Source organism: Catharus ustulatus, chromosome 3 (genome assembly GCF_009819885.2).
Source record: "Catharus ustulatus isolate bCatUst1 chromosome 3, bCatUst1.pri.v2, whole genome shotgun sequence".
Lineage (NCBI taxonomy): Eukaryota > Metazoa > Chordata > Aves > Passeriformes > Turdidae > Catharus > Catharus ustulatus.
In genome coordinates this window covers 15,770,294-15,796,268 of record NC_046223.1, presented here as the reverse complement: position 1 = coordinate 15,796,268, position 25,975 = coordinate 15,770,294, and the positions used below count along the sequence as shown (strand labels likewise).

Below are 25,975 nucleotides of genomic sequence, written 5' to 3'. Positions count from 1 at the left end.
ACAAAAAGAAAAATGCCCACAGAGATTATTTTGCTGCTTGGCTGTTCCCTCTGCAGCTCTGTAGGGCAGGTGCTACCAGTTGTTAATTCTAACTCCTCTCCCTTGCCTATAGTTTCTTGACCATGTTATGTGGCATGGAGGGTGTGCTGGCAAGCCTTGTCCTGTTGGAGCATAATGCAGGTAAATTACTTATTGCCCACTTCAGATACTGTGCTGTCATGTCCTTAATCATGTGCAGGACTATTCTATGGGATGTCACAAGAAATGAATCTCAAAAATCAGTTTTGAGATAGGTGACAGAGAAGTTGTAGGCCCAGTACTGGTTCTTTGGTTTGTATTATAGTTAAATATCCTATCATAGTCCTATTTGATCACTGGCTAAGCTCAGGAGCTGGTGTGAGTAAAGAGGTACATCAGATGGAATTTGTACTGATTGCTAAACCACAGAGTTTTAAGAGTCCCCTCTGTTCTCAATCCTGCTTCATTCCCTACCTGTGGGAGCTGCTCATGAGCACAGCTGTGCTTACATCCAAAGCTTTTGTACTGATTGAAATCATGGCATTACACTGAAGGTAAGAGTGGGTCAGAGATGTTATTTCTAATTATCACAATAATGAACTAATGATAGACCAATCACTAGTACAAAGAATTGCTTTCATTAACATGAAGCAAATTTAGCTTGCAGCACAGTGTTTTGGCAACAAGAGGAACGCTTTGGAACTTAGTTGTTGTCACAGACATGAAAGCAAAGGACTCAGCTGAAAAGGAGAATGTAAAAGGATTAAAGTATTGCAATAGCATTGTTCTTTTATGTATCAAACTCTGTGCTTACTTAAATTAGCAGTGCAGTCACAAATCTGGAGCAGGCATTTAGCATGCTCCATAGCATGGAGCAATGCACAGTGAAAGAAAAGAGAGATTTTAATGGCAAAACATTGGCATGAAAAGGTAACTACTCTGCTACTCTGCTTCATTGCCTGGGAATGGAGTTGGATTGTGTGTGCTGAAGAGGCCCTGGTGCATTCCTCAATGCCACTGGCACTGGTGATGTCAGAGCGGACAGGTGGAAATAATTTCTGAGACTGTCCCAGGAGGGAAAACAAGGCAGCACTTCCTTGCCTGTGCAGGAAGCAGGTCTCTTGCTGCCAAGAGGGAGCCTGATTACCTGATTTGTGTGTGCGCACATGTGATACCTGAATTGAGCCTGTGTGCAGCAAGGGGGGTGGTTTGCATCTCTTGTGATTTCCAGGTCACACATAGCTGTGTGGGGGTTAATAATTTAAGTAAACTACCCACCAGCTCAGACTAAGATCTAGTGTAAACTGCAAGATTGCCAGTGAAAAAGGCTCAATAGATCAACTTTCCTCCATGGTGACATCTTTACAGCCTATTGCTTGAACGCTTTTCTTTAACTGTGTGTAGGTGGCTGTGTAATTGGAAGCTTCTGTTGATGAAATGGAAGCGTCTCATTTAGTGCCTCTTTCATTAAACCAACAATGCCAGCACAGCTGATAGGAATGAAAAAAGAAGCCATGAAAGGTAGCAAACAGGCTTTAAATACTCCAGGGAAGCAGATCTAGAGAAAAAGAAGCCAGGCTGCAGTCACTGCAGTAGCTGTTAGCTTCAAGAGCAACTTGACTCCTGGACTCTTCTGGTTCTCCAAACAGAAAAGTTTTGCCTAACAGCCACCTTCCACATCTATCACCACAAAGGAAGAGAAGGGAAAACACCACTTTGAACATCAGAACAGTTATGTTGCATAAGAATTACTCACTGGCATTTTTATTTATTATGAAATGTTCAAAATATTGTAAAACAATCCCTAGTCACTAAGATAATCACAACTGGCCTTGCAAAGTGCTGCATCTCTTGGCACTCCGGGTTAATTTTCCTTGTGAGATGTCTTGTCCTGTGGTGCAGGATAGGGCTTCTCCAAGGCTGACAAGAGCAGGAATGCTTGGGAGGCTTTGCTGGGGGCTGTGGCTGTGCCGCCATTCTTGCAGTTGGAGTTATAAGCAGAGAAATAGTTCATCCTGTAGAGCTCTGCTCGGCTCTTGCAGCAACCAAGCTTGCTCAATAGCAGAAAGAAATCCCTCCGAAACGCTTTGGTGAAAATCGCGTAGAGAAAGGGGTTTGCGCAGGAGTTGACGGGGTAAAATAAGACCAGCAGGATCTTGGAGTTGGTCACCGTGATGAGAGGAACTTTGAAGGCAGCAGATATGGCAAAAAAGGAGATGGGGGCCATGCAGGTGAAATCCGTGAAGATCAGTACTGCCATTCTCTTGGCGACCTTGGTGTCTTTATTGGCAGCTACCAGCTCTGGGTTCTGCACAGCGATGTAAATCTTGATGTAGCAAGCACAAATGACAAAGAAGGCGACAACATTCAGCACCAAGATCAGCAGGATGTAGGCTTGGGACAGGCCCGTTTCGATATCCATGGGCAAACAGATGCTGACCTTCATGTAGCTGCTGACCCCAAAGAGAGGCAGCACGGCTATCCCGATGGAGAAGAGCCAGCCCCCGAGCATGATGGGCACGGCGTGCCGCAGCCGCAGCTTGCGGTCCAGCTGCATGGCGTAGGTGATGGTGTGCCAGCGCTCCAGGGTGATCACCGTCAGCGTGTACACCGACAGCTCGCTGGCAAACACCGTGAAGAAGCCGGCAGTGCTGCAGCCACTGCCCGTCTGCCAGTCGATGGCGTGGTTGTAGTACTGACCGCTGGTCTGGGCGTCCACGGAGGCGATGAGCAGGAGGTACAGCCCCATGCAGAAATCGGCAAAGGAGAGGTTGCACATGAGGAAGCGAGGAACCGTGAGCTTGTAGTGGCTGGTCAGGAGAACGAGGAGCACGGTGAAATTGCCAACAATGGCGAGGATGTTTATAAACCAGATCAGCACTCTGAGGAAGCTGTATCCCAGGATGTCTTCGCAGGGATTGAAGGCATCTGGTTCCGGAGTGCACGTGAGGACTTTAGGCTGACAAAAGTCATACTCAAAGTCAAAGCCGGCCATTTCGCTGTCATCGAAAATGGTTGAGTAGCTGTAGGGAGAACTTTCATCGTCTGTTGCAAAGGGATGTGTGTTCCTCTCCACTGACCACAGCAATGTGTTGTTGGAGTCATCTCTGTAACCATGAAAAAACCACCCCCCCAAACAGAAGTGAATTATTTGTTACATGCTACTCGCATTCTTTTGCAAAAGACAGCAGATAACCGTTGTTTTAAAACAGTGACTTCCTCCATGTGTTTCTACAGGGTGTTTACAAACAACGAAGCCTTGCAAGGATGCTTTGTGTTTGGGAAGCAGCCTTGGAGAGCAGCAGGGGTCACAGTCCCATCCACAGAAATTCTCTCTTACACAACTTGCTTATTTGTAAGTACTTTGCTTTTAGCGGTCTGTGAAGGAGCCATCGTTCTCCTGCTGCTGGCTGGCTGCAGTCCAAGCTACAGTAGCACTTGGGCTGATGGATTACAGGTTTGATGCACAGAGGTTTCACAGGCAGTTGTGGAGGCCACACTAAAATAACCTATGGATTTTAGCTGTGCACCATTGCTCCCCTCAGGAAAGGCACTTAGCAAACTAATTCCTGAGACTATGTATGGCTTGGGAGATGCTGAGGAATTTGCTGTATTATAGGGCAAGGAGGAAAAGCATGGGGTTCACTAAATCACATTGATAGCTAGGAATTTATTAAATTTAGGCTGCACCCAGTTCCTAATAAAAATCTTGTAGGTTTTTAAATTAGACTGCTAAAATCCCTTGGTCATGAAGACTGTGGCGATAAGTCTACCAAAGAAGAACTTCCCTGCCATAACAGGTGCCTATTTCCCAACTTCCCAATCATTGCAACTGTGAGTGTTTGGTGGGCAAACACTCAGTCTGCAGTGTGAAAACATCTCTATTGAGGGCAACTCTTGAGAAAACTGGTAGCTTTAGCATAATTTAAATATATGCTTAAACTTCCACATCTACTGAAGCATGTCCATTAAATGATATTTCTGGAGCAGGGTCTTTACTGGCAAATGAAACTGAGCTGCTTTTCACCTATTCCTGTGGGGTAAATAACATCCCAAACTTATTATCCATGCTCTTCTCTCTACATATAGAAAACTGCCCAATGTCTTGCATTTACTTGCCAGGCTCAAACTGGAAGAGCAGGGAATACATTTTACTCTATTTACTTTTAGAAATGATTGTGATTTTTCTGAGAGGCTGTGTGAATGTGCTGCTATGTGAATGTGAAAGCTGGATTTTTGTGGATTTTTTTCTTTTTACTAATAAGAATTCAGGACTTTCAGATTATTTCTGCTGTGGTTCTGCAGCCCATGAATCATAATATTATTTTCACTTGCTTATTATGACTGCTCAGAGAATTGCTGGGATTGGCATTTGCCAAAGCAAAACTCTTCAGGAGCCAGCAGGCTAGGCAGACTATTTAATGCACAGCAGGAGTGCAACAGATGCTAATCCAAAACAAGCAGACAGATAAAACCAAATGGCAAGTGTAGGAGGCCTCACTAACCAGCAAACAAGATAATGTCCAAGAAAGTAATTATCCCAATGAATCAATCATATTTCAGCTGTATTTAGCCATTGGAATTTTGTGACCATAACCTTGTTTCTTCTAGACTTTAGAATGCTTTGACGCCATGTCAGGGCTGCTAAGAAGTCCCAAGGTCTCCCATTTATAGCTGCAGAGGGATGAAGAATAGTAAATCTTTAAACTTCTCCCTTAAAAGCTGGGCTAGAGCCTGTGTCATCCAGCACAGCCAACACAACAGTTTTGATTTGAGCCTTTCTCATTGTCACACTGAATATTGTTATGTGATGATATGAAAAGACATGTTTAGACGGAGTAAAACACTGGCACGGGGTCATAGCACTTCTAGCTCAGGGACTCCATTCTACCATGGAAAACTACTGATATGCAGAGGTCTAATTATCCTTTCTATAGACAAAAAAAAAAAAGTTAACAATCACAGTTCTTCTTTGAATCGCACCAACAACTGCATTTATTTTAGAGAATGGGAAGTCTCCATGTAGGCCACTAACTTCTGTAAATATTTAATCATTGTTTTGAAATCCTTTCAGAATTCAGAAGACAAACTGGAAGGAGAAAAGCTTGTGAAATCATGAGGGTATTTAATTTCCCTTTCCTTTCGAACATCCAAATCTTGGTTTAATGATAGTAAAATTACCACTGTGCAACTTGCAGGGGTGACTGAATTGGCAGGCAAAGACCTGCTTAGTGAAAGAACATGTGAAGAGCAGAAAAGGGAGGAGGTCTGTATTTGCCACTTCCATCATCTCTGTGCAGAGAGGTACTTACAGCATTTCGTGAGTCGGTTTCCTCATGGTACTTTCACACTCTTTGGAGAAGTTGTCAAAAATGGAAAGCAACAAATTCTGTCTGCAAGAAAGATGAGAAGAAAGTTAAGTTTCAGGCTGGATTTTGGCCAAAGCCTTGTCTTCTCTGCAAGTGATCTTTACAGGCATGTAAGGTAAGCCAGCACTGGCCTCAAGGCAGCACAAACCTTTCTGCAGACATCTGGAAGTGGGAAGGACAAGACTTCAAATCCCGTGAAAATAGGCAGTGTAAGGATGTCTAAGGTGTGTAAAGATGGTCTTTCAGCTTGGATGTTTTTTATAGTGGAATAACTTGAACTGGAATTAAAAAGTTAGTGTTGTGAAATATTGTACTGAAGTAGACCAAATTCTCCACCAGGATGAACGGAAGCAGTTGGGCTGGCTTTTGGAAAAGTGCCTGTTAACAGCTGCTGGGAAACTGGCCTGATACAGAACCACAGAATGGGTCAGGTTGGAAGGGACCATGGTGGGTCAACTGGTCCAACCTCCCTGTGTCCTCCAGGAGAACATTCCAGACAGTTCTGGAATATCCTCAGTGAGGGAGACTCCACGCCCTCTCCGTGCAACCTCTTCCAGTGCTCGGGTACCTGCACAGAAGGAAGCTCTTCCTCATATTCAGATGGAACTCCTGTGCATCAGTTCCTGCTTGTTGCCTCTTGTCCCATTGCTCAGCACTGCTGAGCAGAGCCTGGTCCAAACTCTGACCATCCCTTCAGATACAGACATTGATGAGGTTCCCTCTCCAGGCTGGGCAGGCCCAGCTCCCTCAGCCTTTCCTTGGAAGGAGATGCTCCTTGATCATCTCTGCAGCCCTCCACTGCACCAGCTCCAGCAGCTCCTTGTCTCTCTTGTCCTGAGGAGCCCAGAACTGGATACAGCACTCTGGAGGTGCCTCACCAGGGCTGAGTAGAGGGGCAGGATCACCTCCCTTGTCCTGCTGGAAGTGCTCTTCCCAATGCACCCCAGGATCCCATTCTTGGCCACAAGGACACACTGCTGGCTCAGGGACAGGTCCCCAGGTCCTCTCCTGAGCTGTTCTCCAGGGACTTGGGACTGCCCAAGCCCATACTGGTGCATGGGGTGAATCTTCCCCAGGTGACCCTATTTTAAAAACTGTCTGGTATCCGGAGGTAGACTCTGCATGCTTGAAGTAAAGCAGTTTGAATAGTACAAGTTAGATGTGGCAAAATCTCTGGTTTTGTGGCTTTGAAAGTGGCAGCCAGGTACTCTACCAGTATGAATGGAAATGGCTTTTTTCACCTCATTGCTGATGCCCCTGGTAGGGGAGCAGTCATTTCCAGATTTGCATGGGATTTTCTCCCCTGCCATTTACTAAGAACACAGGTACTTAATGTAAGAAAATTACTTACTAAGGCATGCCTGTTTTTATAGACCATGCTGATGCTGCAAAGTCAAGCACCCAAAAAAGAATACAGTATCAGAAATGTAGTTATCTTTATCTTTTTTTCTCTCTACCAGAATCGCTCCTGCATTTAATACACTCGGAGATGTGATCTGTGACTAAGTTCATTAGCAATGGAAATACTTGACAGCAGAAACTTTGTTCTGTTCTTGCAGAATCAAGAACTCCTTAGTAAAATGATGTAGGCAGAGAAAGCATAGATGAACCCCTAATTTTACCCTAAAGAATTGGAATCTACTCCTGCCTTTCCAGGACATCCCTGAAGTGAAGGGAGTGACAGCAATCAGGCCTCTCACAACTACCTGCTCAGTACGTCATTTCTGTGCACCTTTGTGGCTCAAACTAAACTAATTTGGGTTTGCTTTGGCTGCCTAAAGCCAACTGGGGGCTGGTTTCTTTGAAACATAAATGCTGAAAAATGAGCTCCAGTTGTCTTGGATTAACTGCCCCAAGTTTGTCGATGCAAAGCTCTCCCTGTGCCACGGTTTCCAGTTGTGGGGAGAGCAATACTGCCTATTACTTGAGATAGTTGGAACTAAACTGTGTAACCTCTCTCTGCAGGCTTGAGGCAGGCCCTAATTCTGGTGGGTAATTGAAAGCTTGCCCTTTCTACTATGCCATCATATCACCTGTATTAATTAAACTAAAGGCTACAGGGGGTTTATTTTTTTTAATTAGGGCAATGTGCTATTGATAAAGGTCTGTCTTCTGTGTGCCAGTAGGCTTTTAATTGAGATACCAAGAAAAATACAAGCTTTAAGCAGACTTAGAATAATGTTTCTACTGGCAGATCCTGGGCACAGGATGGGATCCATCTAAAATAAATTGACATAATTTTCCTGGCCTTAGCAGAGATTTGCTGTTTCCTGCAAGGCCTTGCAAGGTACCACAGCTTCCCTGTCACTGGAATAATCAAACCTTATGAGCTGAATAAAGCAGAATTGCCATTTTGGAGCTTCTGAAGCACCACAGGACAATAATGTGCTATTTGGACTTACTTTTCTGTCCTTAGATTTCGAAAAGCACAGCAGTGGCTGGGATATGTTAGGACAGCTTCCAGAAGACTGCTGAATTTATCCAGTGGTGGCAGCCTCTTTAAGGAGTAAGATGATGTTGCATTTAAGACCTGAATGGCCTCAAGCCCATAACTGGGCAGGGACTCCAGTGCTGTTGAAGAAATATCCCTGCGGAACAAAGAAAGCATTCACTTTTCTTTCCATCCCTATAAAAATACCACCAAAGAAAGATGGTAGGAAACAGCAACTGTTTTTTTTTCACAAAGGTTCAGATCTACAAAGCTGCTTCAGCACCTGATATCCAGCTCAGAGACATGGTCTGTGAAACTACAGAAGAGCAGGGTAAGAGCATCCCTGTGGCTCAGCAGCTCCAGCCAGGCAAGGAGCTCCCTTGGTCCTGGGTAAACTGAAACCCACCACTCCAGGGTCTGTGTCCTGGCCTTTCCATTTGAAATTCATGCATGGAGTGAGGGATGCCTCTTTAAGCAGAGACAGGGAGAGAAGGTGGGCATAGAAAAGCGACTCTCCAGCCAGCTAACAGGCAGGACACCCTCCTTGCTCTCTGCTTGGCTCTGAAGGGCTGTTCTAGGTGCTTTAATTAAATGGCTATTAATTTAAACACCCAGAGAATCTGCCATTCTTGCCAACACAAACTTACGCAGTTTGGCTTACAGTAACTTCAGAGGGGCTGTTTGTGTGAAGAAAGTCCTTAAGTGACTAAGGATTTTCAGAGTCAGTCTCTGAAACTTTGTTTGATTAAACAAAGGAAAACAAGGCCCACAATTCTGAAAGTGATATCAGTAATGCCATGTTCCATAAAGCACCAATAAAAGATACAGAAAAGACATGTGCAGCACAGAGTGCTGTTTACAGAACCACACTGTATTTTATTGCATGGAGTTAGAGCCAGGGCAGCCCTCCAGAAAGACCTTGATTAATAAATTGTGAGGATGATAATAACGAACTTTATTCAGCTAACAGTGTGCAATCAGCTGGTTCACTTTTATAAACAAATTTGGAACCAATATATATTGCCAAAACATATCCATCCTACCAAAGGACAAGTTAGCTTACAGTATCAGAATATAAGATCCAGGAACAGAATCAGGAGGACCTGACACAAATAAAGCCAAAACCAAAACGTCTAAGAGGTGGAGATCAGTGCCAACACCAGAAATGATATGTGTTTTCCAGGGTGCAAACTCCTTTCACTCTGCAATTTCATGGCATCTCATTGACTTTGTACACAGAGGGTAAGAGATCAAATCTCCTTCCAGATTTAAAAGTTGTGTTTGCTGTGGTGACACAGCTCTGGTGGCACAGTGCAGCTCCCACAGGACACTCAGGTCATGGAGTGGCAGTGGATACTTACAGGACATCTGGCCCTGTGGCCCCTCTCAGCGCATCATTGTGAATTCGCCTGAGGTTCTTGTTGTCCTTCAGGATTCTGTGGAACCAAAAATGAACTCTGTCTCTTAAAAATCACTTTTTTTGGTTTCTTCTTCACAACTATTTTGATTCTTTCTCCCACCACAGCAGTGGTTGTTGCCTGACTGGGGAGTGCTTGTATTTCCCATGTGACCTTTACTTCCTCTGATGCCATCAGATCATTGTCATCTACACTTAAATCTGATAAATTCCAAATTCTTCTGACTTAAACTGGGAAAAACCAGGCTGGTTCTTTCACTACGGTAGCAAATATACATTTTACCCAAACCAAGAAACTTAGTCCCCCAGCATGTGAGAGGGATTAAAAAACTATTGATGTTTCCAAACATAAACTATAGATTCCTTAGTCTGGGATGCTGTTTCAAGTTTTACCCTAATTTATGAATTTTTTAAAAAAATTAACGAGCTTTTCTCACAAAAGCTGTACTATTTTAAGGCATGTTGTTTCAGGAAAAGCAGCAAGAGCTGCAGGATTAATGACTGAGTCACAGTGACACTGAAAGATGCAGTTTTCTCATGGGATTGAGAAACACAAGACACAGCCAGTTAAACTGAAGGAAGAGCCTCTGACTCTATTTAAATTGTTATATACTGTTTAAATTACTGAGGAGGGATAGCATACTCACAATTGATTCAGCTTTGTCCCGTTGAAGGCATGGCTGTGGATGTCTTCAAATCCATTTTTATACAATTTGCTGGAGAGTGAATAAACAGAAGGGAAAAAGATTTGGAAAAGGTGAGGTTACGTTGCGTACTACAAGTTTCAAACCTCAGTGCCGCATTCATTTTAATGATTAGAGGCTCTTGTTATAAAGAATGAAGGTAACTATAGATCTTAAATTAAGAAAGGTGCAGCTTAAATTCTCTAAGCTCCTTCCTGTTCAGCTGCTGAAGAGAACTTCTGCTGAGGTGCTGATCCCCCCTGTGCTGAGGGGCTTGCCTGTGCCTACCTGGGGCTGAGATCACAAACAAGACCTGGGTCCAGGTAAGCTCCTGGCACACAGACAACAACCTGGAGGCAGAAGACCTGGATTTTGTGCTGTCAGGGGGTGCAGATGGAAGACTGCAAGGCTAGAGATGTGTCAGGGGGAAAGCAACTTTGGAGCCTGGAGGGAGCTGCTGGACTGCAGATCCTCTAGGGATGGACAAATCTTCCAAGAGACAGGTTTGCAGAGAGGCAGGGGTGAGTTGTGCATCATCCAGCAGTCAGGGAGCTACCAGCTTCTTCTAAGTGCTGCTGCCAGGCTTGATCTGTGCTGGGGAAGCCTGGATAACATCCTGCTTCCTGATTCCCACCCTTGGGCCACACACCTAAAGCTACACCTCAGGTCCAGCATTTTCCTTCATTAGGAAATGTAACCTCTGCATCTATTAGTACCCTTTTGTGATACTAAGTTCATGTATCTAATGGAAATTCAATGTAGCCACTTATATATATTATTTTTGCTTTAATATTAAGCCCCACTAGAAAACTTGGAACTGTTTATGACTGAAACAACATTTCTGTTGCTTTTCCACTTGCTTTTGGGAAGCACAAACTGGGCCTATGAAACCGGCTCAATTGTAGGCAGCACCTGGCTCCATTTGATGGCTGGTGTCTACCTCAGTACAATGCAGAAATTAGTGATAGCCTTAAAGACCACGACAATATCCACAAGAAACATTAACTGCTGGAAAGGCTAAATTAGCTATTTGCAGTGCAAAGTATGACTGCAGGGTGACTTTACACCTCCATAGATTACTCGTGCTTCACCAGACCATGCTGTAGCAAGAGGAATTACTCCACCTAATTACAGCTAACCACATGGGGTGGAGTTAACACATAGCTCTACAATTAGGAAGCTGCTGGTAAGATAATTCTTTTCTTTTTGTGGTGAGCTCCCAGTCACAAAAGGATGGGAGAAAAATGACTGTTGGCTGTTTCCTGACTTAGACTCCCTCCCATTTAATACACTTTAGGGTTACAGTAAAGACTTTAAGCACCTTTCTCCATCTCTTTTATGTTCATTTTCTTGCACCATTAGCAGAATCATAATTTTGCTGAAGTTATTTTGAGAGCTTGTTGGGAGGAAAGAGGCACATAAGATAAAATGATGTACTAATCCGAGCAATTGCTCCTCTTTAGCGTCATGTAGGAGTAGCATTCAGTCACATTTATACCCAGTTCCTCTCTCATTCCCAGAAGGTATTGGTCAATACATAAAATCTGGGTTAAAATTACTGTCATGCTGGCACACCAGCCTGATGAAGAGCCCATCAGCTGCAGTTCTTGCTCAAGTGCACAGCTCCTTGGCTGGTGCAAACACCCATGGAGTTTTGGGCAGGGCTTCTGTAGGATGGGTACTGGAGCCTGGCCCCCAAAGGCTGGGCTCACTGGGCTCCCCTGGGGCTGTGGCTACCACACCCAGGCTGTCTGCTGCTGCTCTCTGTGGCTCAGAGGGTCCTTCCTACCCAAATTTCGGCCACATCCTGCCAAGATGCTCAGCTCGTGATTTCTCCTCTTCCAGCACTACTTTGTGGAAGTTTTTCCAAAGACAAGTGAGCTGTGAAATCCATACAGAGTTCTTGCTGTGCTGGCAGAGGACACCTCACCTTGGCTTTCTGCTGCTTTCCACATCTCATAGCATGAAACCCACCCACCTCACAGGGGGCTGAAGCCTTGAACCCACTGTTGGCTAAAAGGAAAGTCTTGGGTGTGGAGACTTACAGGGATCTTATGAGAAAGTAAGCTGAAGCAAATGAAATCAGAGTAAAAAGCAGCATCTGTAGTTTGTACCGATTTCTTCCAATTTCTTCTGTGTCTCAATCCCTCCTCTTCAGAGTGACCCTGTGCAGCTGAAGCTCAGCTCTCTCAGACTTCTTGGTCCCTGAAAGCACTGTTTCAAGAAACTGCATCCCTGAGGTAAGAACAGAGGCTTTGGCCTCCAGTGCAGTTTTTGTAGTTAATATCCTGCTGATGATATTTTTAAAAACAACATTGCATGAAAGATGAAGATTTAGATCCCTGGTCCTATTTTCTTTCCTAAATGAAGTCATGTTTTGTATAAAACTCTGCTCTTCATCTTGAAGAACATCCCCATGTTTCTTAGGCATTTAAAATTCAATACAAAATACATACATATATATTATAGGGCTTAATGTCAAGATTTTAATGAAGTCAACCCACTTTCCTCAAGCAGAAGTGTTATCCTGGCAGAAGGAACTGGAGCTCAGATTATTTTACTCACAGTGTCAGTGATTCATTGTTCATCCCTTGGAAAGCATTTTGTGGTATAATTGTCATACGCAAGTTATCACAGAGCTCCCTTTGGAAGAAAAGAAAAAAGATGTTTTTGTCAGTGACTCAAGAACAAGATGGAAAACATCATAGCTGGGTTGGGATGAGTTTCTACTTACAAAATAAAATGAGCTTCCAGTGAGAAGATCTGTGTCAGGTCTGGAAATTGTCTTATTCCAGTGTTACAAATGCTCCTAGAGAAAAGCATAATTCCCATTTATAGAAGAAAATATTACCAGAGTGGATGCAACAAGAAGCTGACTTGGTAGGTCTAAGTTTAACAGTGCTTTAAAAAGCGATTGACAAATCTAATTTTTTAAGCAGGCTCCAAAGGTATTTGTAAGGCCTGTAAAAATAAAGTTTTTAGAAGTCTCAAGCAGTGTCCTGGAAGAGCAGCATATGTTCTCACTACATTAAGCACAAGGAAGAGATTTTAGTTACATCTTTTGTTTAGTACCCTGTTAGTCTGAAAGCTTTATTCTGGAAATAAGCACTTATCAGAACTACTTTTCAGACTTCGGTTTTGTCCATCACTGCCTTGCTCTTGTACACTGAAAGACCTCACTATTGGCTAACTCCAGGTTAAAGCTATGGTAAACAATGTACCTAGGATACAGTAATGCATGGAAAACCTTTTCCCTTATACTCCTTAATCTGATCTGTCTACTGCTTTGGAGAGACAAATAAATAAAGCAAAGAGAAATGGAATAGAACTCTTTCTTACAAGTATTTTAGCCTTGGAAGATTTCTGAACGCCCCGTCCTCAATGTGTAACAGATTTTTTGTGTTCAGGATTAATCTGTAATGAGGGAAAAATATTTCAGTATTAGAATCATTATAGGTTTTGGAGAGCCCTGAATTTTGCTTGTGATTTACTTCCTCAGAAAACAACCTGCAAATATGCTGCTGGATGCATTTTGAAACACTGTTGGTAATAAAAATGGCCTGCAATTTTTAGGCAGCCAACAAAAGATAACACTGCCTGAATTCTCATGGTTCTCTGAGCTAGTCTGGTTTGGATATCCTGATCACCGGTGGGAGTTAGCATTTTGGACTTGGACATGGGGCCAAACCTGGACCTGAGTATGAGTGTGTGTCTGGTCCTTTGTCTTGGCTTGCAAAGCAGGGTGTGACCAAAAGTATGTATTCTATCAACATCTGTCGAAACCAGGTGGGGCAGTGATCTTTATCTTTTCCACAGCCCTTCCTTCCTCCAGGGAGGTATCTCCTGTTAATGGCCATTGAGTCCCACTGCATGACTGATAAAATTACACCATCCCATTGGGAGATGCTCCAGCCAGGGGGAGGAGCCAAGCATTTCCTACCTAGATGAAATCTGAGATTTGGAACATCAGATCACCCTTTTTCCACTGGATTCCAGAGGAAAACCAGACCCTTCTTCATCATCACTGGACCTTTGGAGGAAAAACTGCACCTTGTACAGGAGCACTGCTTCAGCTGAACCACATCTGTCACTGCAGGAGGATGCAACCACCATTTAATGGGACTGCTACCAACACCCTGCCTGATGGGGTGTCAGGTTGTGCTCTGACTCTACCAGTGATTTGGGTTTGGTTTTTTTTGTGTTACTGTATTTTTATTTTTTCCTAGTAAAGAACTGTTACTCCTATTCCCGTATCTTTGCCTGAGAGCTCCTTAATTTCAAAATTATAATAATTTGGAGGGAAGGGGTTTACGTTGTCCATTTCAAGAGAGGCTTCTGCCTTTCTTAACAAACACCTGTTTCTCAAACCAAGACATCCTTGCTCCACAGTCAGATCCCTTCAAATCATCTCTCATCTCCATTAATTTTCTGATGCTCTTCCTAGCCAGGAGAGGCAGTTCCTCAGATAGTTTAACCTCTTAGGAGCACCATGGACTTCCTTAGAGCAGTGGTTGGTAGGAGAGGATCAGCAGAAACTGGGAGAGAAATGTGTGAGAAGTCCTGTTTCCTACTGGTCACTTGAAAAACAGGCAGATCTCTAAACCAAGGAGCACTTTTCTGCAGCTGAACTATCTGGTGAAGCTCTGTTTGCCCTAAAGGCCAATAACAGTAGCCCAGTTCCCTCCTAGTGCATGACTTAACAAAATACAAAGGTTTTAGCATGTGAAATGGTAAGAGAAGTTGAAATTCAAGGATGCCATCGAACTCACTACCCTGATCATCCATTGAATGTGGGCTTGAGCACAGCTTGATACATCAAGCCCTTGCAATGTGAGTCCTGCACAGCACTCAAGATTCAAGGAGGTTTTCTTGCCAGCTTCCTGTAGCTCTTAATGGCCTTGCTTACCTTTTGGGTTTTGGAAGACAGGCATAAGACAAGCCATCCACAAACTATAGGTGAATGCATGGGTCAAATCTTTGATTCCTTCCCTAAACACACCACTGATTCTGGTGGAAGTTGGTCTCAATCAGATGTTGTCTAATCTGTATTCCTTGCTTTTGTGACTAACTGGCTTCAGCGATGTTTACATTAAAAAAAAAAAAAAAGAGATTAATTTGTCCTCACTCAGTTACACAATTTTCAACCACTCACTTTTCATGCTGTGCAAAATAGGCAGTAATGAGCTATCGAATCAGATTTAGAGTTCCCAATTCCACTAAATATTTCAGAGCATTCTCCTAGTCATTGCTTTTAACTCTCTTTCTCAGATGCTGTGCTATGGAGGTCAAGTTTAAAATCAGTATGCGTTCTGTTTGAGTAATATTTTAGTGCTCCACAGAAGAGCTATGCATACTAAGCAGCTGTATTTAAATAATGTAAGGCTTTGAAAATGGCATCTTCAAAAAGAAAGATTTTTCTCATCTGTTGTCATCCCGAATTATTTCCCTGCTTAGAAAACCTGACAGTGCCAGAGCTCCACTTCTGCCACCGAGCTCACTGAAAGCAGTGGGACTCTGTGCAGGGAAGTCTCTGCATGAGTGAGATCTCCAAGCCCAGGCCTTACAGAGTGCTCACTATTTTATACAGTACTTTGGAGAGAAATGTTTCTCATCACAGGTCTCAATCAAAGCCAATCAAAGTAACAGAGACAGATTTGGTCCAGGAATACTTCTCTGCAGACTGTTTACTCCTCAGTGATCCAAAACCACAACATGGATGCCTTTTTTAAACTGGTGCTCACATTTCAGACAAGGTGGGAAGGCTGTCAAAGGCACTCGCTTCTATTCTCTCCAGGGAGTCACTCTGAGAGATTTCACTACAATGAAAACATCAGACACAAAGCAATACATTAGCAGAAAAGACCCCAGCAATTGGCTTTCCACTTTGTATTTCCTCCTTTTATGCACACTTGTTCAACCCCTCCTATCAGTCTTGTCTGAGCCTCACCTCAGACATCCTGGCAGGCTGTGCCAGTGGCGTTTGAGAGAGGACCAGCCTTTTTCTGTCTTGGCAAGAGGGAAAGCCAACCCTTAGGAACAAGCACTGCTTTAACAGCCAATCTCCATTCCCTCAGTAAATTGCAGGTAAGCTAGAGACTAAGGACCAGAAATAATGGCAACAGAGCAAATCCAAGCCTTGAGAGCCTTTTTATCCCCTCCATTGCTGGTTCTGCTTAGTGAATTTATTTGTGGGGTGAGGACATGGATAATGTTCGTGGTGCTTCATATGATATTCTCAAGTCAGAACTATGGTCATCTAATCCACAGATATAGAAATATGCAGATATGGATTCAGCATCCTTTATGAACAATTTTTGGATTTAAATGCCATTTTCATTACATGTATGCAAACTGAAAGGAAGTGGCTATTTTCATCATGACAGACCAACATGACTGCATTTGATGACACTCTCAGATTGTGATGTACAGCTGCTCCTATTCTATATGTGTGCTCAAGATTAATCAATATTTACACAGAAAAACAAAATTGACTTATTAGATACTTGTTAAATGCTTGTTAGATTAAGATCTAAGAGGCTATGCAAAACTCAGTCCTGAAAGTAAATAGTATGCATTGATGCATATATAAGGGAAATATCTTCAAAATTTCTCAGCAGAATTGACTAGAATGGCACACAAAATAAACCTAAGATTATACAGTCTCAAGAAAAAAATATTTTCCAAACAACTGGAATGTGTCTACACTGTCAGAGTCAGTATTGTCACCGTGCTTAGTGTTAGCTTAATTCAATCACAATTATGAGAAGACAACTGTATTGGTGATATGAAATCCCTTAGACAATACAGAATGAATTCTGTATTTCATTTGTAGTGGCAAAGGGAGATGCACACTAGAAATCACACAGTTAATGTGTGTGTCTTAAACAATTAGTAAAGATTTTTTTTCATCATAATTCAATGAGAATGTTGTTCTAGTATTGCACTGATGAATTGCACTTATGAATGAAAGATGGATGTACAGTAAGTGGCCTGCTGGGCGCTTAATCCTCAGAGATTCACAGGCTGGGAGGCATCAGTGCCTGCTCACAGAAGTTTTTTGGGGTCTGAAACATGGTTCTTCCATGTCAGCCGCATTTTTTCCATTTACATATGTTGGAATGACTTATGGCATGAGAATAATTTATCATCTTTCAGAGAGTGATGTGTTGCTAAATAGCTGACTCAGAGATTTGTAATTATAAAATATGTATTTTTCAAAGTAGCACTAAATTGCCATAAAATGATGAAGTGTTCTACAAACTAACTTCAGAAAAATACATTGATTCCCACACAGTTAATTTGGAGAGACTCATTAAAAGCACAAAAAAAAGATCAATTAAATTCTTGTTATGGAAGGGAAAATGTCCAAGAAAAAAACATTCTTTATTGAGAATATGACATGTGTACAGTGTGAGAAAGTGTAGCCTCAAGTCATAGAGGTAGGAGAAATTTTGTAGATTTAAGTTGGTCTCCAGTGTAAAAATTATTAAGTTCTCATTAAACATTCAGGGGCCAATGAATGCAAGAATACAGTAGCACTGGATTTTGCTTTAATACTGTATTGCAGTTGGATATGTGCAGCAGAGAAGTAAAAAAGTGCACCTTGAAAAGAAAGCAGCATCTTCTGTGCTGCTACTTAGGTTCTGGGGGAGGTCATTCCCCTGCTCTTCACTGCACTGCTCTGTCATCAGGTTTGTCCTTTAGAGGCCACTCAATGCAGACAAAATAAAAAGTAAAAAATAATAAATAATGGAGACTCAAGCATGCCATTTCATCTGGAATGACAGCAGAAATGAGGGCAAGAGGGGTGAGAAGAGCCTTATGGTCTGAATCCTTGATGGAAAAAAGGTACAATGCTCAGGGTAAAGAAGCAGTGCAGACCCAGAGTGCAAAATTACAGCACTTGCAAGCTGAAAGATCAAAGAAGGGGCTCAATCCTACTGATCCTCTGCCAAGCTTATTTCTCACTGCAAAATGCTGAAGAAATGTTTTATTTGGGTCTTCTATAAATGTGTAACCACAGAGTGGCATGGCTGTCATTGCAGAGGTAATGTTTGATGATAGAAATCTATCTCCTCTGCTAATCAAATGCTCCTCTCATCAGTTACTAAGCTGTATCCGGTTCTCTCTGACATGATTAATATTTCATCATTTGATCTTTAAACAGCTGTTAAAAATCACACATTTTCAAAGGATCTTTTGCATATCGTTTACATGAAAAGGAATGCTATGTTTATCCTTCCTCTGTGTTTTTTTTTTCATCAAGAGTGTATTAGCCATACATTTTTATATTATTATAAAAGGATGATTTCTGTAAGAAATTAAGCAAAAGCCTATGGAAAATATTGACAACTTACATGATAAAGGTATCTTGAAGTCCTTCAAATGCATGTGATGGGATTACTTTTACAGGGAGGTGAGTAAATGATCTGAAAAAAAGAAGAGAGGGAGGGAAGGGTTGTAAGGTTTCCTTGTTTATAATTGTACTATTATGGCAAGGAGAAAACCAATAAAGTACAATGCCACCTTATTTTTCCCTCAGTTCTCTGTACCTCTGGGGCCTGATCCATTTGTCATTGATCTCAGTTAAATGGAGTTCAAAAGATATTGGGTCAGTTCCTCAACAGTATAAATATGAGAGTAATCACCATCAAATCAATAATAATCATAACCTATTAAGTAAATTTATAGCCTGATGAAAGTAGGCTGCTACATTCACAGTTAAAGGAAGCTACGGGCTATTTAAAGTTAGATCCTGAGAAGAAGTGGCTTTCATAGAAAGCTTTCTATATTAAAACAGTATCTGTGTTCTCTGCAGCTTTTTCTCTTCCCAGCAATACCCCTGTAATGTTGCAGCGTAGCATCATGAATGTGGCTGTGCACAAAGTGTAGAAGAATTTCAGATCAGGCTGGTATAATTGCATTATTTTTTTTAATAAATTGCATCAGTGTGGTTAGTTGATTCAAAGCCAGTATGGAATTTTAAATTTTTTAGTTTCTCTGATTGATAAATTAACAATGATGTGGGAGCCAGAGCCACATTTTACCATTCTCCACATCTGAACCACAGTACTTTCACCAGTCAATTTATCTATCCACGACCACACTCTCCCCGATAACGGCCATAGGAAAATATTTAACATATTTCAAAATGCTATCTCTGTGAAAACAGATAATTGCTCCATTTTGCTTTAGAATGACAAATATCTAGTCAGACATTTGTTTCCCATCCTTAAACTCACCCCCTCAAGGCTTCTCGACTGAAATGTTTCCATGCTATTCACATAACCTACTTTTTTTCACTGTTATCATAATCCTTTATATGCAGAAATATGTTTATTATTGTCAATACTTATGTTAAATGTTCATAATGTTTTTATATATATGTATGTATTTTTACATATTTAAAAATATGCAATACCTACCCATTATAAAGGCAGGCTGTCATACATGCTGTGTCTAGGGGTTACAAATCTGGATGTACCAAGGAGCCTGGAAGTCACTTCTTAGCTATGTGCAAACAGTCTGTATGATTTGGGGCAAACCATTTAGTTCCCTTGGACCTCGTCTCCTTGTCAGTAAACTGGGAATAACAATGCTTCCCTACCTAACGAGGGTGATATATGGATGTACATGTTTGTCATGCCATTGTGATTGGGCCATATCTGTCTCTAGATTGATGCTGGCATGTTTTGCTGTGTGTGAGGTTTGGTTAATTCAGAAATGAAACTAAGTCATGCAGCTTGAAGGGTAGAGACCAGTAGAAGTAATCTGCTATTTAACACTGAGACAAAAGGAAAAGAACTTCAGGAAGAAGCAAAAAGTAGAAACTAGAAATTCCTGCTCTATAATCCTATAACTGCACCGTCAGCTCAGGCTGCTTGGAAAACAAAGCATACCTTTTGTGAAACTGCTTGCGAAAACAAAGGAAATAGAAATGTGACTGAAGGTGCAAAAAAGAAACCCAGATCTTGGCTTTCAATTGCATCAGACCATGAGCCCTGTGACATGCTAGTGGGTGAGCAGTGTGCTGGTTGTAATGATGATGGCTTGGAGTGACAGATGATGATCTTCAAGGTCCTTTTCAACCCAAACCATTCCATGACTCTGTGAATATTTACTGAACAACCCTAGCATTCCCAACCTGTTTCTTTAGCAGAGGTGCTCCAGCCCACTGAGCATTTTTGTGCCCTCCTCTGGACTTGCTCCAGTGGGGCTACATCCTTTTTATGCTGGAAGCCCTGCAGCTGGATGCAGCTCTCCAGGTGGGTTCTCACAAGAGCAGAACAGAAGGGGAGAATCCCTCCCTTGCCCTGCTGCCCATGCTGCTTTGGATGCAGCCCAGAATACCACTGGCTTTTGATGGCTCATGTCCAACCTCTCATTCACCAGCACCCCAAGTCCCTCTCAGAGCTGTTCTCACTCCATTCTCTACCCAGCCTGTGTTTGTGCTGGGGATTGTCCTGGCCCACATGCAGGACCTTGCACTCGGTCTGGCTGGACTCCATGAGGTTTGCACAGTCTCAAGGCCTCCAGTCTCTCCCACCTCTCAAGGTCCCTTCCCTCCAGCATGCTGACCCCGCCACACAGCTCAGTGCCACCCCCAAACCTGCTGGAATGCGCTCTGTCCCACCAACCATGCTGCTCCCAAAGGTGTAAATCAGAGTGGGTCGCAGTGTGACCCCTGGGGAATGTCACTTGTCACTGCTCTCCACTCAGACATTGAGCCACTGAAGTGTGCAACTCTGAGTGCAGCCACCCAGACAACTCCTTATCCACCCATCAAACCCATCTCTCTCCAATTTTAACACAAGGATGTCATGCAGGCCAGTGTCAAATTCTTTGCACAAGTCCAGGTAGATGATGTCACTGGCTTTTTATCATCCACCACTGCTGTAACCCTGTCCTAGAAGGCCACCCAATTTGTCAGGCATAAGATTTGCCCTTAATGAAGCCACATTGGCTGTCCCCAGTCATCTCCTTAGTTCCATAGGCCTTTGCATGGTTTCCAGGAGGATCTGCTCCAGGATCTTGCCTGGCATGAAGATGAGACTGCATGGCATGCATTTCTTTGGATATCCCTTATTTCCCTCTGTAAAAACTGAGGTTATATTTCCCCTTTTCTTAATTCCATAAGGGTGTTAGGTTTCCTAACCTGATCCAGTCTACTTAATTTTTGTGTGTTCCTCCCAGGCTACCTGTACCTTCTTCCACCCTCTAGTCCTTTTTGTGTTTGAGCTTGTCCAGGAGCTCCTTGTTCATCCCTGCAGGTCTCCTGGTGATTTGCCTGACTTCCTCTTTGTTGGGATGTACCACTCCTGAGCCTGGAGCTGATCTTTGAGTATCACCCAGCTTTCTTGGGCCCCTCTTCCCTCTAGGGCTTTATCCCGTGGGACTCTGCCAAGCAGGTGCCTGAAAATATGAGGTAATGAGCTTGCTGTGCGCCCTCCTTGCTGTCCTGAGATCCTCAAACTCCACTGTTTATGGTCCTGGCAGCCCAGGCTGCCCTTGGGCTTCACGTTCCCCACCTGCCCCTGCTTGTTGGTGAGAACCCACTGCACCTCTCCTCCTTGGGTCCTCTGTCACTTGGAGACAGAAGTGATCATCAAAGGCTTCCAGGAACCTCTTGGATTGCTTATGTCCTGCTGCGGTTGAAGTGCCCCCTGAGGATCAGGAACTGTGGATGTGAGGCTGTTCCCCTCTGTCTGTAAGGTGTCTCATCTGCTCAGTCTTCCCAGAGGGGTGGTCTGTTCAGATTTCTTTCTGACAGCACTCAGATTGTGAAGCTCGGATGTGGCCTTGCAGCTGAGGAAGCTTTTGACAAAAAAATGTTTCTACAAAGCTACAAAGCTTTTATACATCTGACTTGCCCACACTGCTGGCCTGACTTTTGTAGCTCATGAAAGGAGGGATGCACTCATCTTTAAACAAGTTGCCTGCACTGTTTGGAAGACTATTGTTAAAGGATAAATGTTTGCACTTTCAAGAAAACCTGTAAAGTTTCTTTCTTATCTAGTGTATCATAACTTTTATGCTTGTACTCATTGCTGTCATTCGGTGCTGACAATGCTGTGGTTCTACAGAACTGCAGGAATTCTCATCCTTGGAAAAATACAGAAAGAAATGGAGAGCCAGCCAGACTTCCTGACATTCAGTAGCCCTTGGCATTTCTATGTCATCAAGATTGGTTTTCAAGGTACATAATTCTAGGCAATAAGGTTTGAAATGGCCAAGCTAAATGCATTTAAGGCTCTCCAGGAGCATTGGGAAAGACAGGAACTCCAGCATACAGACTCGAGCTCCAAGAAAAGCTTTTGAGAGCTCTGGATGCCCCAAGAGCTCAGGATCACTTGCAGTCCTGCTGAGGAGGAGTCAAAGTCCAAGCCCACTCACACCTCTGGAGGAAATTGCTGTATCCTGGAATTGACCTTTTGCCAAAAGTGTTTAGTTGAACTGAATAACAAAATAGAAAGCACAGGACCAATAGCAATAGGTATGAATGAGTTACTGAAGCTGAATTGGTTGTTATATTTGAATATATCTATTTTATAGGGTTATTTTTAATGCCCAAAAGGTGAATGCATAAGGTAGACTCTTGTTGGCATGCTTTTTAATCTGTAGCGGCCTTAAACTTGGGAGGATTGGGAATATTGATTGAAACTATGGCTGAAAACCCAGTTTTCCTAGGATTTTTATCAGCTTCTGGGGGGCAGAGTAAAGAGCTGGCATTGATCTTTAAAGCCTTGCATACTGGGCATTACCTACCTGAAATGTGAACTGTGATATCACGCAAGCACCCAAACAGCCTTTTTCACCAGGTGATGAGGGGTGATATAATCTCCTATGGAAGACACTTTGTCCCTGAAATGGAATTCTTTTGACAATCCCAAAGAGACAAATGAAGACATGGTACAACTGTCTATTTCTTCAGGCTTTTGCCACGAAGTTTTGCATTTGATATTTTGCAATTTGGTGCCTAATCACATGTCACTCACCCAACTGCAGAAGCTCTGCACACAGGGGCACACATACAGGTACAGCAAAGTGAACCTCACCATGAAATGAAGTTTTGGACAGGGCAAAAAGGCCTTAAGTTATCCAATGCCCATTTCTGCACAGCTGGATTTGGGTGCTTATCCAACTAGACTTTGCTTAAAGCCCCAAAAGTACATAAGAGATCTCAAAAGAAGGAAAATTATGTTTAGTTTCAAAATATAATGGTGTATTAAAGATTATTTTTTTGCTGAGACTAAGAGGACATATAGCTGCTGTAGCCAAAGGGCATTCAAAGGTGTCTGAATAATGCAGGTTCTAAAGTGTTTGTGTAAGGTCCAAACTAAAAACAGGAACTGGAGAAAAATATGGTCAATTCAGGACTGTATGAACCCCATAATTCTGCAACCTGACAGAAACCTAGTAATTTTGAAAAAGTTTTTAAGCAATAATGTCACATGGCAAGAATAACTTGGGAAAAGAAAAATAGCAGAAATTTCCCTATGGGATATATATACTATGGATGTAACAAAGTATAAAAAATACATTTGAAAGCACAGATCCTTACAGCATCAGATTTTACTCAGATATAGCTGGAGTTACATATTGGAGCTTATTTTCTCGACTGACCATACAATTTAGAAGGACTTTTCTGAGGTCTGGTTCTGTGTTACAGTGGCACTGATGGAAGGGCATGGGCACCCCAGGAACCAGGCTGTGCTAGAACAACCTAAACCAGCATTTTTTCCCCCAAATTATTAACGCGCCTGCAAGCACCACGCTGTGATTCCTCTGGTGCACGTGGGTACAGATGTGGCTATGACGGGACAAAATTAACATTCTCTTGCTTTCTCTCTCATACAGGGGAAGAAGAGAGCTAGGAGGACTGGGAGAGTATGGGAGGAGAGGCAGTAAGCACTAACAAAGCTCCAAAAACTGCCTTAATAAGAAAAGAGAAGGGAAAGAGTAAGAGAGAGGGGAAGACAACAGCTAAATGGAAAAGAAGAAACTGTTATGAAAACCAAAGGAAGATATGAAAGACAAGGAAAAGAAGTTGAATAACAACTAAACAAAAGAGTGAGAACACATTTATACCTGTAGGGTTAGCGACTACATTCATATGTAATTGTAATGTATTTTTGCAAATGTATGATGAATGCAGGCTTTCTATTAAAAAATTACAAAGAAGTGGAAATGTTAATAGCATAGGTTCAGGTTCAATAGAAATCAGGTTGGAAGCAGAAGTGTAAATATTTTCTCTGTAGGAGTATCGAGGTAAATCTTGGTTGAACTCTTTTCTGACTGTAAATTTGGTTTCTACAGCCAGCCTAATAGCGGGACTTTGTGTACAATCATCAGGATTAAATGTAATGTTGAATGTAGAAAGGAAAATTGTTTCTCACATTGTCTCTTCAGGTCCATTACCTAGCCCTGTTGCTCTCAGTGAGGCAGAACTGGCAGCAGTCATATAAACCCATTATCTCTCCTAATGTGATCACTGAGGTTGAGATGTGGTTTCTTCTTGGGAAATAAAATATGGAACAAAAACAGAGAAAGAATAAAATCACGTACATTTAGGGCTCTTGATAACCTCTCCGGGATGTGATGGGCATTGTCCTAATACACATGCATAATCCACTGCCTGCTCTGCGTGTGCTGTGAATACTGGGGAAGAAATGCGATGGGAGAGTCTCCTGCTCCCATAGGCTCTGCTTTCTCTGATACTGAAGTAACACAGGGGAACAATGAGGGAACAAATCCAGGACACAGATTTTGCTAGAATGTCTGACTTTGGAGGAATGTTTCACATGGCTCTAGATTAATACAAATTAAGTTTTCTTGCTCCTATCCATTCTCGAGCTAGGGAGAAAGGGAAGGCGAGATCAGGGTTAGTATCACCCCTAGGGAATTTCAAGAGCAAGTTAAGTTTACAAACAGGTCAGATGAAAATGGAAAACACAGGCTTTGTTACCAAAAGGTCATAATATGAAAACCTCAGTTTAATTCACGCAGAGATAACCAAGGGATCCTGGAAATGGCAACCATCCTATCAGCTGCTCCTCTAATCCCATATTTTGACGCCGTTATTGTTTAGATCAGGGCTGTAACTGAGCCCATAAACAACACAAAACTTGAATACCTACATGTATAAATTATTTGGTCTGGTCTCCTAGATCATGAGCTTGGACTATGGTGTGTGATTAGGGAAATGGAATGCCCATGATGCCTTGTTATTTTAACTTAATCCCAATTCCTAGCAAAGTATTAAGCAGAACGTTATGATGGACCATCCTGCAGAGATCTAAACAGCTGTCAAAACTCAGCAGCTTTTTTACTAAGAGAGGGGGAAAAGAAATTAGTCAATAACTTTTCAATGAGCTGAACCTCAAGAAGATGCAATGAGCACAGTGAAGAGGATTTTGATGCTTCAGGATAGAGGGAAAATTAATCGCACAAACTTTGGGAGAAGAGGTTACAAAAAGTCTAACAGAGTTATGAAAGAAAAAAACAAACCCTGGAACTAACAGAAGGCTTAAGGTGACTTCTCAAGATTTCAATCAAGTTTTTTTTAAATCTAACCATCCCACTCACTACAAGGCGTTGGTTTTGGAACAGAAAAGGCACAGCAAGAAAGTCCCGACATCTGCACCCCGTTCCTCTGTCACTGAGGCTACTGCAGAGAGAGACACTTTGCCCTTGAGAAAAAGTCCCGAAAGGATGCGCGTCTCCTTCCCAAGGGGAAAACTCCGCGTCCGGGCTTGCTGGAACTTTGAAAGTTTGAAAACTTCAGCCCCGCGTCCCGCACCTCCGCGCGGCCGGGGATGCTCCAAGGCACGGCAGTCCCTCCCGGCTCGGCTCCCCATCCCGGCTCCCATCCCGGCCCATCTCCCATCCCATCCCATGCCGATACCCGCGGTACTCACGCTCGGGCGGGCGCGGGCAGCGCTCCGTGCGGCGGGCAGCGCAGCGCTCCGTGCGTGCAGGAGCAGCGCCTCGGGCAGCGCCCGCCCGCGCCCGCCGGCCCCGCCAGCGCCAGCGCCAGCACCAGCGGCCAGGGCACCAT

General features: G+C 42.9%; 1 protein-coding gene across 1 annotated transcript; it reads right to left on the bottom strand.

Moving 5' to 3' along the window:
- Positions 1-25: 25 nt before the first annotated feature.
- Positions 26-25,975, bottom strand: LHCGR (luteinizing hormone/choriogonadotropin receptor). The gene is made up of 11 exons (XM_033055439.1): positions 25,836-25,975; positions 18,276-18,347; positions 15,660-15,734; positions 13,258-13,332; positions 12,653-12,727; positions 12,484-12,561; positions 9,883-9,951; positions 9,180-9,254; positions 7,790-7,975; positions 5,331-5,411; positions 26-3,125 (listed from the first exon to the last, which is right to left on the bottom strand). Exons 1-11 carry the CDS (start codon positions 25,973-25,975, stop codon positions 1,883-1,885), a joined length of 2,169 nt encoding a protein of 722 aa, XP_032911330.1. The 3' UTR covers positions 26-1,882.